At 54.3% G+C, this 14,386-nt stretch overlaps 1 protein-coding gene across 1 annotated transcript; it reads left to right on the forward strand.

Annotated features, from left to right (window-relative positions):
• Positions 1-910: 910 nt before the first annotated feature.
• On the forward strand, positions 911-11,062 carry SNUPN (snurportin 1). The gene is made up of 8 exons (XM_069866491.1): positions 911-1,069; positions 1,233-1,383; positions 2,656-2,760; positions 2,880-2,976; positions 3,536-3,633; positions 4,524-4,601; positions 6,526-6,606; positions 10,065-11,062. Exons 1-8 carry the CDS (start codon positions 918-920, stop codon positions 10,392-10,394), a joined length of 1,092 nt encoding a protein of 363 aa, XP_069722592.1. The 5' UTR covers positions 911-917; the 3' UTR covers positions 10,395-11,062.
• Positions 11,063-14,386: the final 3,324 nt, after the last annotated feature.

Consider the following 14,386-nt stretch of genomic DNA (forward strand, 5'->3'; position numbering starts at 1 on the left):
CTCCCGTGACGCAGCCCCGCTCCGAGCTCCCGGCCCGGCGGGTCTCACGCCGCCCTCTGCAGGCAGCGGCCCCGGGAGCGGAGCCCGCCCAGCGGCACCGAGCGGCACCGGCTGCGCCCGCCTCCCGGCCCGGCCACGGGCTGCCAGCCCGGCCAGGTGCCCCCTCCAGCCCTGTCCAGGTGTCCCCTCCAGCCCTGCCCAGGTGTCCTCCATCCCTGCCCAGGTGTCCCCTCCAGCCCTGACCAGGTGTCCTCTCCATCCCTGCCCAGGTGTCCCCTCCAGCCCTGACCAGGTGTCCTCCATCCCTGCCCAGGTGTCCCCTCCAGCCCTGACCAGGTGTCCCCTCCAGCCCTGACCAGGTGTCCTCTCCATCCCTGTCCAGATGTCCCCTCCATCCCTGCCCACGTGTCCTCTCCATCCCTGCCCAGGTGTCCCCCTCTATCCCTGCCCAGGTGCCCCCCTCCATCCCTGACCAGGTGTCCTTCATCCCTGCCCAGGTGTCCCCTCCATCCCTGCCCACGTGTCCCCTCCATCCCTGCCCAGCTGTCCCCTCCATCCCTGACCAGGTGTCCCCTCCATCTCTGTCCAGGTGTCCCCTCCTTCTCTGTCCAGGTGTCCTCTCCATCCCTGCCCACATGTCCTTCATCCCTGCCCAGGTGTACCCTCCATCCCTGCCCAGGTGTACCCTCCATCCCTGTCCAGATGTCCCCTCCATCCCTGACCAGGTGTCCCCTCCACCCGTGTAACCGAGTCACGGGCGGGGGAGACCCCCCGGGTCCTCCGCGCCGGCAGGGGGCGCGGGCGGGCGCGGGCGGTGCTCCCCTCCGGGCGGAAGTAGCGGCGCGGGCGCCGCGCTTAGAACGGAAGTGGCTTCACGGCCGGGCGGAAGTGGCGTGGGCGGGCGGGCGCGCGCTGCCATGGAGGAGCTGAGCGCGGCGCTGGCGGCCGGCGTGGCCCTGGCAGCGCCCAACAGCCCCGCGGCCCCGCACCCCCGCCTGGCTGCGTACAAGCCCCGGGGCGGCCCGGGGCAGACCGAGCGCCGGCAGCGCCTCCTCCGCCTCCAGAGAGAGTGAGCGGGAGCGCTGGGCATGGCGGGGCGCGGGGGTGGGCCGCGCTGGGCCTGGGCTGTGGGGATCGAGGGGGCCCGTGTCCCGCGCTGGGCCTGGGCTGTGGGCATCGAGGGGGCCCGTGTCCCGACACAGAACGAGCCAGGCTCTTTCTTTCCCTCCCAGGAGGCGGCTTGACTACGTGAACCATGCCAGGAGGCTGGCGGAGGATGATTGGACAGGGATGGAGAGCGAGGGCGAGGAGAAGGAAGATGCAGAGGAAGAGGAGATGGACGTGGATGCTGGCAAGAAGCTGCCCAAGCGCTACGCCAACCAGGTGGGGAGCTGCCCACACGCTGCGGGGAGCGGGGGTGAAGGCAGCGCCACCAGAGGGATGTGGGGTGGTTGAGGCTGGGCATGGTGAGCAGCTGTGGTGATCACAGAGTCATAGAATGGTTTGAGTCGGAAGGGACCTTAAAGCCCCTCCAGTTCCAAGCCCCTGCCATGGGCAGGGACACCTCCCACTGGATCAGGTTGTTCCAAGCCCCATCTAACCTGGTCTTGAGGCCTTCCAGGGATGAGGCAGCCACAGCTTCCGTGGGCAACCCGGACCAGTGCCTCACCACCCTCATCGTGAAGAACTTCTTCCTAATGTCTAATCTAAATTTTCCTCCTTCCAATTTAAGGCCATTCCCCCTCCTCCTATCCCTGCACTGCTTTGTAAAAAGTCCCTCACCATCTTTCTTGTAGGCCCCCTTCAGGCACTGGAAGGCTGCTATTAGGTCTCCCTGGAGCATTCTGTACTCCAGGCTGAACAACCCCAACTCTCTCAGCCTGCTCTCATAGCTGAGGTGCTCCAGACCTCTGATCATCTCCGTGGCCTACTCTGGACCCGTTCAACAGTTCCATATCCTTCTTATGTTGGGGATTCCAGAACTGGACACAGGACACCAGGTGGGGTCTATGAGAGCAGAGTAGAGAATAACTTGTCTCAGTGCTCAGTTAGGAAGTGTGCCGCAGTTCTGCCCCTGTTCTATTCCAGTGGATGACAGTTGGAGATAAGTCACCTGTGTACTTTGGGAGGTTTGTATTCCATTGTGCAGCAGGCAGTTAAAGGCTTCCATCTCTCTCCATGTCTGGGACACCAGGAAGGAAGGGAAGCCTCAGCTGATGGGTTTCATAAGCCTTGACTGCTACATTGGTCCTAAAAGGTTGAGCACCGTTCAGGTGATAACAGCCAGAGTGGCTCTGAAGAGGTTGGCTTATCTGGGCTCCTTCCTGCTGGTGTTCATGAATCTTTAAGCTCTGATGTGTATTTATAGAGAATTAAATTCAAGGTGCTGGAATACAGAGGTGCCCAGGTGACGACTGTGAGCCTTGTGCTATAGTTGGAAGCTTAGCCAGCAGCTGGGAAGCAGGAGAAAGAATTGAGAGGGTTTGTTTTCCTGACTGGATAGAGAGATGGAGGGAGCCCCTTTGGTGCTGTAATGCAGGATCTAAAGCACCTAGTTTAGCTGTAGAAGCAGAGTCAAAACCTTCTTGCTGTGACTTTACCATAACTGCCAGAGAATTATTGCTGACTGCTCTTTTTTTCTGGATTTCTCCCTAGCTGATGCTGTCTGAATGGCTGGTTGATGTGCCCTTGGATCTAGAGCAGGAATGGGTTGTGGTGGTGTGTCCCGTTGGAAAAAGGGCACTGGTTGTGGCATCCAAGGTAAGGGGCAGCAGTGGTGACACCTCACCACTGGGTAAAAGACCTGTACCCATCTCCCAGCCAACATCTGACTGGTCCCTGTGCCTGACTTGGCTTTCCTTTCTCTCTGGTTTACACAGGGCACAACGGCGGCTTACACCAAGAGTGGCTATTGCGTCAACAGGTTCCCATCCCTGCTGCCGGGAGGGAACCGGCACAACGCAGGGAGCGAGAAAGGTAACAGCGGTGGGGAGGCTGTGGGGGTAGAGAGAGGGGAGCTACCCACTCTTCCCTCTGCGTGTGTCTGCCAGCAGCTCGGTGTCGCTCCTCCAGCTCCCGGGAGATGTGCCCTTTTCTGGTGCTTCAGACCTGATACTGTACTTCTGGGGATAACTAGGCATGAACAACCTCAGGCACTTTTATGTTAGATAAAGAGCATATTTAAATTAGCTTCCTGATTAACTTACACTCTTAAACCTCGACATTGTCTCTGTCTTCTGACAGAGCAGCCTACAGTGTTATCTTTCTTGATACCTCTTGCAGTTGCTTTGCTTGTCCTGAGGAGGGGTTGCTGCTGCAGAAACGCTGCCCTCTGAAGCATTCTTTGCTTTGGCACTGGCCTCCCAGCTGAAGATTTTCAGCGGTCACAGCTTCTGTTAGCAGAAGTGGATCCCTCTCTACCTCTCAGCCTTGTATCAGGGCAGGGTTAATGTAGGGGAGCTGTGATCTGGTGTTATCCTGTTGGGTTGGGCAGTCTCTGCAGCATGTCCAGACCTCCCTGTGTTTGTGTGCACAGTGTACTCCATCTTGGACTGCATCTACAATGAGGTAAAGCAGACGTACTATATCCTCGACGTGATGTGCTGGAGAGGACACCCTGTGTATGACTGCCAGGTACTGAACCTCCCACTGCTGCTCTGTGCTCCCTTTTGTTGTTCCCTGTACTGTGAGCTGCTTTGCAGGAGGCCCTGGGCAAATCCTGCTGTGCAGTGGGATGGATATTTTGTCTTTGCAGCTTGTGGGCTGCTGCCAACTGGAACCGTGAAATGGTTTGGGCTGGAAGGGACCTTAAAGTCCATCCAGTTCCAACCCTCTGCCATGGGCAGGGACACCTCCCACTGGATCAGGTTGTTTGGAGCCCCGTCCAGCCTGGCCTTGAGGCCTTCCAGGGATGGGGCAGCCACCACTTCTCTGGGCAACTTGGGACAGGGCCTCCCTACCCTCACAGGAAAATATTTCTTCCTAAGATCTCATCTCAGTCTCTCCTCTTTCAGCTGAAAACCTTTCCCCCTCGTTCTGTCCCTGTCCTTCCTGATCAAGAGCCCCTTCCCAGGTTTTCTGTAGACCCTGTCAGTAGTGGGAGCTGCTTTAAGGTCTCCCTGGAGCCCTGTTTTATCCAGGCTGAACATGCCTGCTTTTCTAAGCCTCTCATCGTACGGGAGGCGTTCCAACACTTGAATCATCTCCGTGGCCTCCTCTGGACTTGCTCTAACAGATCCTTGTCCTTCCTGTGCTGAGGACTCCCAGAACTGAACACAAGGATCCAGGTGGGATCTCACCAGAGGGGAGAGCCTCCCTTTAGGCTGCTCTCTTGAGACCTCTCCTAATTGGGTGCATCTTTTGGGCGTGTCTGGGAAAATAGCGGAGTTCAAGGTGCCAGCTGGTTCTACGGATAAGGCTGAGTTTGTAAATCTCCTGGGAAGCACAAGGGACTGGAGACACTCGGCAGGTGCTGATTGGTGATGTGTGGGCACTAGTCATTAAATCTCTGCCTCCTTTCACAGACCGACTTCAGATTCTTCTGGCTTTTCTCTAAGATCCAAGAGGAGGAAGGACTGGGAGAGAAAAGCAGGATTAATCCGGTAAGTTCTTTTGTGCTGGGAGGAGGATGGGGGGTGAGCTCTCCTGTTCAACAACTTCAGCACTTTCTTTCACAAGCGGAAGCTTTTTTCTTCCCTCCCCTCACAGGTCAGGCTTCAAAATGTACTTCTGATGAAATGGGATGCCGTGTTCAGGATGTAAATAGAACCTCTGAGTATTGTAAATGAGCGTGGTTTTCTTTTTCCCAGCCAAAGTGCTGAGGGAGATCAGACTGCAGGGTATCGGCTAACTTCCATGCCGTTTTTAGCTTTCCATTGAAACTGAATGGAAAACCAGTGCGGTTTCTATGGGGGCAGCGTTAATCAGCAGCCTGACTACAATGGGATTTGTTCTTGCATAGTCTTGTGGGCTTGCAAGGCAAGGGGAAAGGCTCATAAAGCTTTAGCCTTCCCTCCTGCTTTTAAACTGTTCATTGACATGGGGATGGATGCTGGATTGCCACCCGCAGTCCCTGCTGAGCACGGATAAAAAGTCTTCCTTTGAAGACTTACGCGTGGAGGTCAGACCTGAGACCCACAGCAGCTTGGAAAGCATTTTTTGGGGGATAGAAGGAAGAGATTTGGCAGCCTAGCTTATGGACCAGAGTTTGCAAAGCAGGGTCTGATCACTACATGGCCCTTATGTGTGCTCAGAAACTGCTCCAGGTGGTTTGGCAGATCTGTCGTAAGTGAGGTTGACTGCTCCTGTGCCAGCAGTGAAGGTATCTGCATTTAAAGAATGTCCTGTTCTGATTCCAGCAGGAATATCCAGAAGACAGCTACCTAAGGAAAGGGAGAATGATTTCAGCTTTCATTTCCTGGGTGGGAAAATTTGCTTGGCTGAGCCAGCAGGCTGGAGCAGGCGTCTGTCTGCTATGCATCCTGCCCAGGGGCCATCATTTTCTATTTTGGTTAAAAGAACTTCTCAGGGTCAGCTCTCCTGAAAAGTCCTTCCTGCAGCCTTAGATGATTGGGGAAAAAAGGCATCAGTAGCATGTGGGAGCTGTGTGCTGAGTCTACTACATCCTCATCTCTCATTAAATGCCAGAGAGGGGGTTATTTGGATGATAAAATACCTGAAATAGGTCTTTCTGGGCACTCTGGATTTTGTGCTGTCTGGGCACTGTGGTGGTAATTCCCTGCTCTTTTAAGGGTCATTTTCTGTTGTTGCAGTGAGATTTGTAATGCCGCAGCAGTGTGTGTGCTTTACTGAGCACTGCTGGAGAGGTGGCGGGGATGATCTCCCAAGGGTTTTTCCCACCTGGTGGCCAGGGTGATTGCTGTAGGTTTTCCTGCAGGCAGTTTGAGTTTCTTTGGTGGGATGACCAGCTTAGTCCTGTCGTTTTGTCTCTAGATAACGGAATCATGAAAACTTTGGGTTGGAAAGGACAGTAAAGATCATCCAGTTCTAACCCACTGCCATGGGCAGGGACACCTTCTACTGTATCAGGTTGCTCAAAGCCCCGTCCAACCTGGCCTTGAATCTGGGGTTTGCTTACAAACCGCTGTTCTGAATCACATCTGTCTGTCCCAGTGGTCATATTCACAGAGATCTGTCAATATGGGAAGGGTAAGGACCTGGGGATACCTGTCATCTTGTCGCTGTCTTCATCAGCCAGGGGCTGCACCCAGACCACGGAGTTAATGGCTGTGGGGACACATCTACCTTTCAGGAGTTGGTCTAATCTGCATTTGGGTCCCAGTTCCCTGTGGCAGGAAGAGCAGCGGTTTAATGATGTGCTCCCTGCTTGACATCTCTCTGGTCACTTCCTTGGATACCTGTCCCTCGCCCTGCCTCTCCCATGCTGGATCTTGTGCTGGGGGAAATCCTTCCTTAGTAGCTGCCTGAACACCAGTGCTCAATTCCATGAATTGTTCTGCTTTAGTCCGTGCTATTATCTTTTCTAACCCTTTCTTACTCTTCCAGTTCAAGTTTGTGGGCCTGCAGAACTTCCCCTGCACCTCGGAGAGCCTCTGTAAGGTGCTGGCCATGGAATTTCCCTTCGAGGTGAGAATACGCAGGTTGGGGCCTGGATCTCAGCCTTAGAGACAGCCCTGTGGTACCTCTGCCAGTGCTTGGAGAGGTGCATCCCCTTCGCTTGGGAACTGTGTCTCTCAAAGCCAGCGAGAAGCTGGCTGAGCTGCGCTGTTATTTCTTGGGGGTGCACGTCTCTTATGCTTGTGGCTGCGCTGTTACGCTGTCACCAGGTACAAGCTGTGCCCAAACAAATTAGCAAGAGTTAAATCGTGGCATTCCCCGGGCTCGGGTTGCCTTTACTGCTGTTGGCTTGTCCAAAAGTGCCCTGGGGGGGAAGGGGTTGATGCGTACACCCGAAGAACTGCCTCTGGAAGCAGCGCAGCTCCCATTCACACGGGCCAGCGTGATGGCCAGCTCGATGGCCAGCTCGCTGATTTAGGGCTGAAGCTGGTGCTACTGGCTGCCCTGTGGGTTGGCCTGGGTACAGACATGAGGGTCTCTGCGTAGTGCTCCCTTATGTGTGGTGTTTCTTGAGAGGTCTGTGGGGTGGCCAGAGTGATTTCCTTAGTCCAGCTGCTTCCAGCTGCCTATCTATGCAAGGCACTCAGCTGCCCTGTGTCTTGTGGGGAGGACAGAGGAGCAGGGTGGTAGCTCTTGGTGAATTCTAAGGGGTTCAGATGCTGGCGATGGGCACTTGAGACATACAGGAGCTCGGGGCAGGTGGCTGCAACAGAAATGGCTGGGAGGGGTTCAGGTGAGTCTTTCCTCCTGCTGGATCTTGTGGAGGGGGTGGTGCAAGCTCTGCTCTTTGCTCCGGTACAGAACCAGCAGCCTCCTGCCTTTGGCTCATGCTGCTCTTGGCTTGCTCTGAAGTGGACGTTCCCGTCCCTGCCTCCCCACCCAAACAGCAGCTGAACAGGACACCTGCATTTACTTCAGCAGCTTTGACCGTGCCTATTCTGTTCTCCTGGCCTCCATTAGTGATTAACATTAAGTACAGGTTTAAATTTAATGCTTGTCAACACTAGGATGGTCGTTAGAGTCGGAAAATTCCAGCCCCTTGCTGGTCTTGCCAGACCCTGCTCTGAACACAGATCAGGGAATGCTGAGAAGGCATCCCAGGTTTCCTACAGCTGACTTGCTCAATTAAAAATGCTCCAAGTGCATCTACTGAAACAATCCTTCCCGTCTTTGCTGAGTAAAGCTTCGTTCCTTCCCGAGGCAGCGGCTCCCAGGAGAAAAGGCTGAAGAGTATTGCCCCACTGCAGCGGAGGAGACTTTTGGAAAATGCCAGAGGAGCGAGATGGAGTTGGTCAGACTTTCCCTTGCAGTCCAGCTGTGCTTTGCACCCCAGGTTCTCTGGTTGGTACCTTGGGGCGCCAGTCCAGCAAGTGGAACGTGGTGTAATTTGGCTCAAAGCAGCCAGTAACCCCATGGAAACCATGATGCTGCTTCCAGGAATGAAGGGAACTCTGGGTCTCTGGGCTGTGCCACAAGGGGGAGCCCAAGAAATCCCTGTAAATAGCTTCCACCGATGGCAGGTAAAGGAAGGAACTTTGCAGAAGTCAAAACGCTGCCTTGCTATGGGTATAGCAGCGTAACAGAGGTCTCTATGCCTGGGCCTTTGTCATCCTTGCAAGGATCTGGTGCATGTGGAGGCAGCAGGTGGGTTCAGTGCTTTCGGACCTGGGTCTCTAGAGTTAACCTGTAACCTCAGAATGGATCAGATCCTCGCTCTACGCAGCAAAATTTCACCCCACTGAATTCAGTGGACTTCGGATCAGTTGACTGGCACTGAATTGGAAGTGGTTTTTGAAGTGGATCCTAAGAGCTACTGTCCTACTCATGGATCCAAGTAAAACAATGTTCAGGTTTCCACTGAGGCAGGAGGAGCCAAAGTCTCTGAGGATACCCACTATGAAGGAATGGGCTTGCAAGCACTGAAAATCTGAGCTGCATGTCTGTGGAATCCTGCCAGGCCTGTTTCTCACCAGGTTCGGTCACTTGGGGACAGTGTCAGCCCTTGTTCTGGTGTCGTGTGGTGACTCAGGGTAGGGAGCCAGTCAGCCAGTTAAACAAACTGGAAGGAATATGGGAGTTGGAGTAAGGGAAGTCAGGGGAAGGAAGAACATTACCTAACTCTGTACCAGGCTGAACTCACTTTGAGTTCTCCAGCTTGGGGAAGATATTTGGAGGGATCTGAAAGGCAGAAGCCTTTCCAGGCTCTGATCTTTAGTAAAACATTCCTGTGGGTGCTGGAGAATCCCTATTGCTCATCAAGTGCCGGGTACCCACAGGAATGGGCTGGATGTGCAGGAAGGGTGCTGGAGTGCTGTGGAATCTGGCTCTCCTGACATCTTCCTGGGAGGCAGGGGGAGGGAAAAGCTTTGCACTTTAGATATCCAGAGGGTTACACAAGCTCATTGTCCTGTTTACTGTTCTGGTTTCATGTTTTCCTAGCACAGGAATCCCCCTTTTCTGGGATTATTTTGCAAGATCTTAACAGTGACTGAAAACTGCAGACAGAGTAATGCAAGAAGCTCTACCCCCTCTGCGTCCATGAAGCAGAGGTTGGATGGATGCTGCTCTTTGCTCAGCCTGGCATGCAGTCCACTACAGTAGCAGAAATCACCTCAATCTGCTTGGTTCACCCACACGTAAGCTCCCTGTTGATCCAGATGCCGTTGTGCCATATATATTCCAGGGCCTGTAGGCTCAGGAGGGGCTTGAGAGTAATTCAGCCTGAGGTGAGCTCTTCCTCATCTGACCACTCTTACTCCTAGGCAAACGATCTTTTAGGAGCTTGTGAGGCTGAGCTAAGAGGAGCACGAGCTCCAGCATTAGTCAGGATGTAACCCTGCAGAGCACCCTGGAAGGTGCAGGAAGAGGAGAGTGAAAAGCCCTCAGCATGTCAGGGAAGCGGGGAAAACGTCAGCCGGCTGGAAGTATTGCAGAGTATGGAAATAGTAGCACAAGAGTTAGGGCCTAAACCTTGAAAGTCCTGAGTGCCCTTAACTGTCATTGATTGCTGGAGAAGTTCTCCCTTGGGAAGCATTAAGAATTTATTTTGTATAAGCCAGCTGAAAGAGCAGTAGCTGTGTTACGAATCCAGGCTCCTTGGCGTCATGCGCTCTAATTACTCTCCAAATGTATTATTTAAAATAACCTTAATCCAGTAAAGTGGCTTTTCCACATGCTGCCTTATTCAGAAACCTGATGGCTTTTCTGCACAGTGGGATCCTAGCAACCAGAGGAAAAGTCCCGATCTGTGCTGACATCAGGCTGGAATTGTTTGTGTTGGATGATTTAAAGCTATCCGGCCATCTCTAGGTTCGTACTGCTCTTTCAGGGCAGGAGCTCTGCAGCTTTCTCCTTTCCTTTCCACTATTTATTGCACTGCTTGAGGAAAAGCGATCCAGCTGGTAGTTTTGGCCACCTGGAAAAGCCAAAGGTTCCGGCCTTTCATTCACTCGCTCTCCCTTTTACAGGTCGATGGGCTTCTCTTCTACCACAAGCAAACCCACTACACCCCCGGCAGCACCCCGCTGGTGGGCTGGCTCCGGCCCTACATGGTACCTGAGATCCTCAGCCTCGCCGTGCCCGCTACCGCGCTCACTGCCAAACCAGACTACGCTGGGCGTCAGCTCCAGCAGATCATCGAGAGCAAGAAGAGTAAAAAGTTGGCAGCAGGAAATGATGCCCCGAGCAGTGCAGTGGCTGCAAGGAATGGGCATTATGAGCTGGAACACTTGTCTACCCCTCAGCCAGCAAATTCTCCAAAGGGCCAGGATGAAGCAGTGAGCCAGATGGAGAATTAGGCTGCTGGGGTGGACTAGTTGGGTGTGGAGGAAGCAAAAGGTTCCCCGTCTCCCTCTGTTGCTCAAGCTCCCTGAGAGGAGGGGTGTCAAAGGTAATGATAGGAAGTTTTGTTCAAAGGGCAGGGAAGTGGAATGTCTTGCTCCAAGTGCCACTGGATTGTTATTATTTTTATTTTGCCAAGGCTTCTGTGAAGCCATAACAGGATTCTCTAGTTCTTTGCCGAGGCTGTCATGCATTGGGAAATGAAATTATCTGTCCCATGCTGCAGGGTTCCCAGTTCAACTCCTGACCCCAGCTTCTGTTAAAGCCTCTGGCAAAGCTCCGGCATAGGAATAGTGCTCAGACCTCTGAGGTGCAGCCGTTCCTCGGAACACTGGAAATCGGGGCATTCCAGCCTTTGATCTTACTGTTTACAGAGACCTAGTCAAGGAAGGCTTTGTGGTCAGTCTGCTTTTAGTAGCAAGTTTACAGCAGACTGCTGTGAATCTGAAGGCTGGGCTTTTCACACTTGCATCTTATTGAGAGGAATTGAATCGCCGTGCAGCTTTGTGCAGCGTGAGTGCAGCCCAAGCCTGCGCTCAGGCTTTTCTCAGTAGGGGGAGGAAGGCATAGTTTCGTTCAGAAAAACACTTGCATTGATTGTGCCAAATAAAAGGTTCCTCAGAAAGGCAAATTCTTGAGTGTCTTCCTGCTACCTAAGGGTGGGTGCGTGCTGTGCCTCCCAAACAGGGACTGGAAAATTGGATACGGCGCTCACTGGAGCGGAGGAAATGCTTGTGCGGGTTTTCTCCTTTGCACACTGAGGTGCTTTGATCCCTCCCTGCCGCTCTTATCCCATCCCAAGCCTGCTTTGGGAGCCCTGGCTGCTGCCTTTCCCTGGTTTTAGCAAGGATGAAACAATTGTACGCAGCGTCCCAAGGTTGTTTTCCAGAGGGGGATAAAGAGGCCAGAGCAGGACTGCTGTCGCTGTGGAGCAAGGGGGATGGAATCAGTCTAACGGTGGGGGGTGTGCTCCCAGCCCTCTGTAAAAATGCCCAGGAAGAGAGCAAGAGCCCTCCCAAGAGCAGGATACTCTGCTGATACTGGGGGCACTTGGAACCTGCCCTTGCACTCCCTGTTTTTCCCAGAAAAGCACTTATTTCTGTGCCAAGCATGCAGCCTGCGCGCGTTCATCTGACCGTGCAGCCGCTATTGATTATACCAGCGGGCAGCAGGAACTGCAGCCGGAGCTGCCTGTGAGATGGGAGGAAGGAGCACCCCTGCATTCAGATGCGGCCGAGCGTGCTGCAGCCTTTATCAAGTGGCTCCTTATTTTTAATATATTTATCATCATTATTATTTTGATAGGAATGGTTGGACTCGATGATCCGGTGGGTCTCTTCCAACCTGGTTGTTCTATGATTCTATTCTATTTTCAGCACGTGAAGCAACTGGTCTGGGGGAGGAGGACAAACACCTGGACTGCCTTGTTTTCCCTGTCCCTCTAAGGCTCTGGGCTGCTTCGACTCTGGGTTCCCCCCAAGCTTCGTCCTCCCCAGCTGGCAGAGGAGCACAGGAAGAGCCCTGGCCGGGAGACCGCATCCAGCCTCCTGTCAGTGCAGTTTTCCTTCCGTCAGGCAATTAAACCCGGAGGTGGGCATCTGGATGAAAGATTTGTGCATCCCTCAGGGCACAGAAAGCTGCGGCTCCGGTTACAGCCTCCCTGCTGCCCTCCAACAACTTTCCAAGGTCCTCCAGCCACGGGAAGGGAGCAGCAGGAGGGAAGACACAGCTGAAGAGGGGCTGCCCTCCTGATCCACGGAGGAGAGCAAGAGGGAAGCAACTGTCGCTTTCCGCCTGCTCCAGATGATGCTGCACAGTTTCCCTTTTAAAAGCATGAGCCCGGCTGGAGAAATAAATATTTGCGTTACGATTCCTGTTGGAAACGAAAGGCCGTGTTTGGAGAGTGGGTGTCAAACGGAAGTTGCCGGAGCCAACGCAGTTTGTTGCTGTGACTGTTTTATTTGCTGGGTGCGATCCCTCTCCCAGCTGTTCCCTGCTCCCAACCGGAACAGGCGGCAGCTTCAGCAGTGACTGAGGAGGCCTCAGCCCCTGGGGGCTTGGTTTTAGTCTGGAGCAGGAGAGCTGAGCAGGAGGCTTAACCTGTAAATGTGGCTGATGGATGGACAGCCAGCCAGCCCGCATCCAGCACGGGGCTCAGCCGCTTCCCTCGGCCCTTCCATTTTCTCTGGGTTAGGTGCAAAGGCTCCGGCTGCGGGCGCGTTGCCAGCACAGGCCTTCTCGGCTGAACAAAATGTCCCCCTGTCCCAGAGCCCCGCGCTGCGGGGAGGTCGCTGCTGTGCAGCACAGGGCCCTGCTTCCCGGGATCCCCACTCCTTTCCGGAGGAACACCGGGGCTCTCTGTCCATCTGTGCCCAGCTGGGGAATGCTGTTTAGGGATTGCAGAGGAGGGAGAGCAAAGAAACAGCTGGGAATCCCAGACTCCTGCGGGGGGAAGGCTGTGGGGCAGAGGCTGAAGTACCGGGAAGGGCGAATCATAGGATCACTAGGTTGGAAAAGACCTCTTAGATTATTGAGTCCTGGAAGGGTGGTGAGAGAGGGGAGCCAATGCTTGGAGCACGCTGGCTGCTCCCATCCTGAATCACACTTGGGGGTTACAGCACACGTCCTGAATAAACCAGGACTGATGTTGGAAGCTTCCCTTGGTGCTGGGCTCACACCAACACCCGGCCCTTGGGGTTCCTCCAAGGTCCCTTCCTGCCTGTAAAGGTGTTCCCAGGGTGAAATACTGGAAAGGGAGAGTCATAGAAGGGTTTGTGTTGGAAGGGACCATGAAGGTCATCCACTTCCAACCCCTCTGCTGTGAGTAGGGACATCTTCAACTCAATCAAGTGATGTTGGGAGCTTCCCTGGGTGGTGGGATCTTGGGTTTCCTCTCATGTCCCTGGTTGTGAAAGTGTTCCTGGATGGAAGGCAGAGCCTGAGGCGGGGTAGGGGGGGTGTTCAGGAACCCTTTTCCAGCACTGTCCCCTCCTCTCCCTCCACATTACAGACATGGATCTGTTGGAGCGAGTCCAGAGGAGGCCATGAAGATGATCCAAGGGCTGGAGCACCTACCATATGAGGAGAGGCTGAGAGTTGGGGTTGTTCACCCCAGAGAAGAGGAGTCCCTGGGGGGACCTTAGAGCAGCTTCCAGTACTGAAAGGGGCTCCAGGAATCATAGAATCACTAGGTTGGAAAAGACCTCTTGGATCACGGACACCAACCATTCCTATCTGCCACTAAACTCTTTGGAGAAGAGGAGGCTGAGGGGAGACCTCATTGCTCTCTACAACTGCCTGAGAGGCGGTTGTGGAGAGGAGGGAGCTGGGCTCTTCTCCCAAGTGATAGGGGACAGGACAAGAGGGAATGGCCTCAAGCTCTGCCAGAGGAGGTTTAGGCTGGACATTAGGAAAACAAAATTCACAGAAAGGGTCATTGGGCACTGGCAGAGGCTGCCCAGAGAGGGGGTTGAGTCACCTTCCCTGGAGATGTTTAGGGACGGGTGGACGAGGAACCGAGGGACATGGTTTAGTGATTGATGGGAATGGTTGGACTCGATGATCCGGTGGTTCTTTTCCAACCTGGTGATTCTATGATTCTATAAACCATGTCCCTGAGCACCTCATCTACCCATCCCTTAAACCCCTCCAGAGATGGTGACTCCACCACCTCCCTGGGCAGCTTCTGCCAGTGCCCAACGACCCTTTCTGTGAAAAATTTCTTTCTGCTATGCAGTCTGACCCTCCCCTGGTGGAGCTTGAGGCCATTCCCTCTCGTCCTGTCCCCCGTCACTTGGGAGAAGAGCCCAGCTCCCTCCTCTCCACACCCTCCTCTCAGGCAGTTGGAGAGAGCGATGAGGTCTCCCCGCAGCCTCCTCTTCCCCAGGAACGCCGGGCCGGGGCTCTGACCCGGCTCTGCAGGGCGGGGGGGGCTGGTTTCCGAAGAGGG

The sequence above is a fragment of the Phaenicophaeus curvirostris genome, chromosome 12 (genome assembly GCF_032191515.1).
Source record: "Phaenicophaeus curvirostris isolate KB17595 chromosome 12, BPBGC_Pcur_1.0, whole genome shotgun sequence".
Classification (NCBI taxonomy): Eukaryota; Metazoa; Chordata; class Aves; order Cuculiformes; family Cuculidae; genus Phaenicophaeus; species Phaenicophaeus curvirostris.

Bases quoted from the DNA above. Each gene is read 5' to 3' on its own strand.
- SNUPN (XM_069866491.1), top strand. From the start codon at position 918: ATGGAGGAGCTGAGCGCGGCGCTGGCGGCCGGCGTGGCCCTGGCAGCG. The intron at 3,634-4,523 runs GTACTGAACCTC...CTCCTTTCACAG, and splicing joins ACCCTGTGTATGACTGCCAG to ACCGACTTCAGATTCTTCTG. The intron at 6,607-10,064 runs GTGAGAATACGC...TCCCTTTTACAG, and splicing joins CCATGGAATTTCCCTTCGAG to GTCGATGGGCTTCTCTTCTA.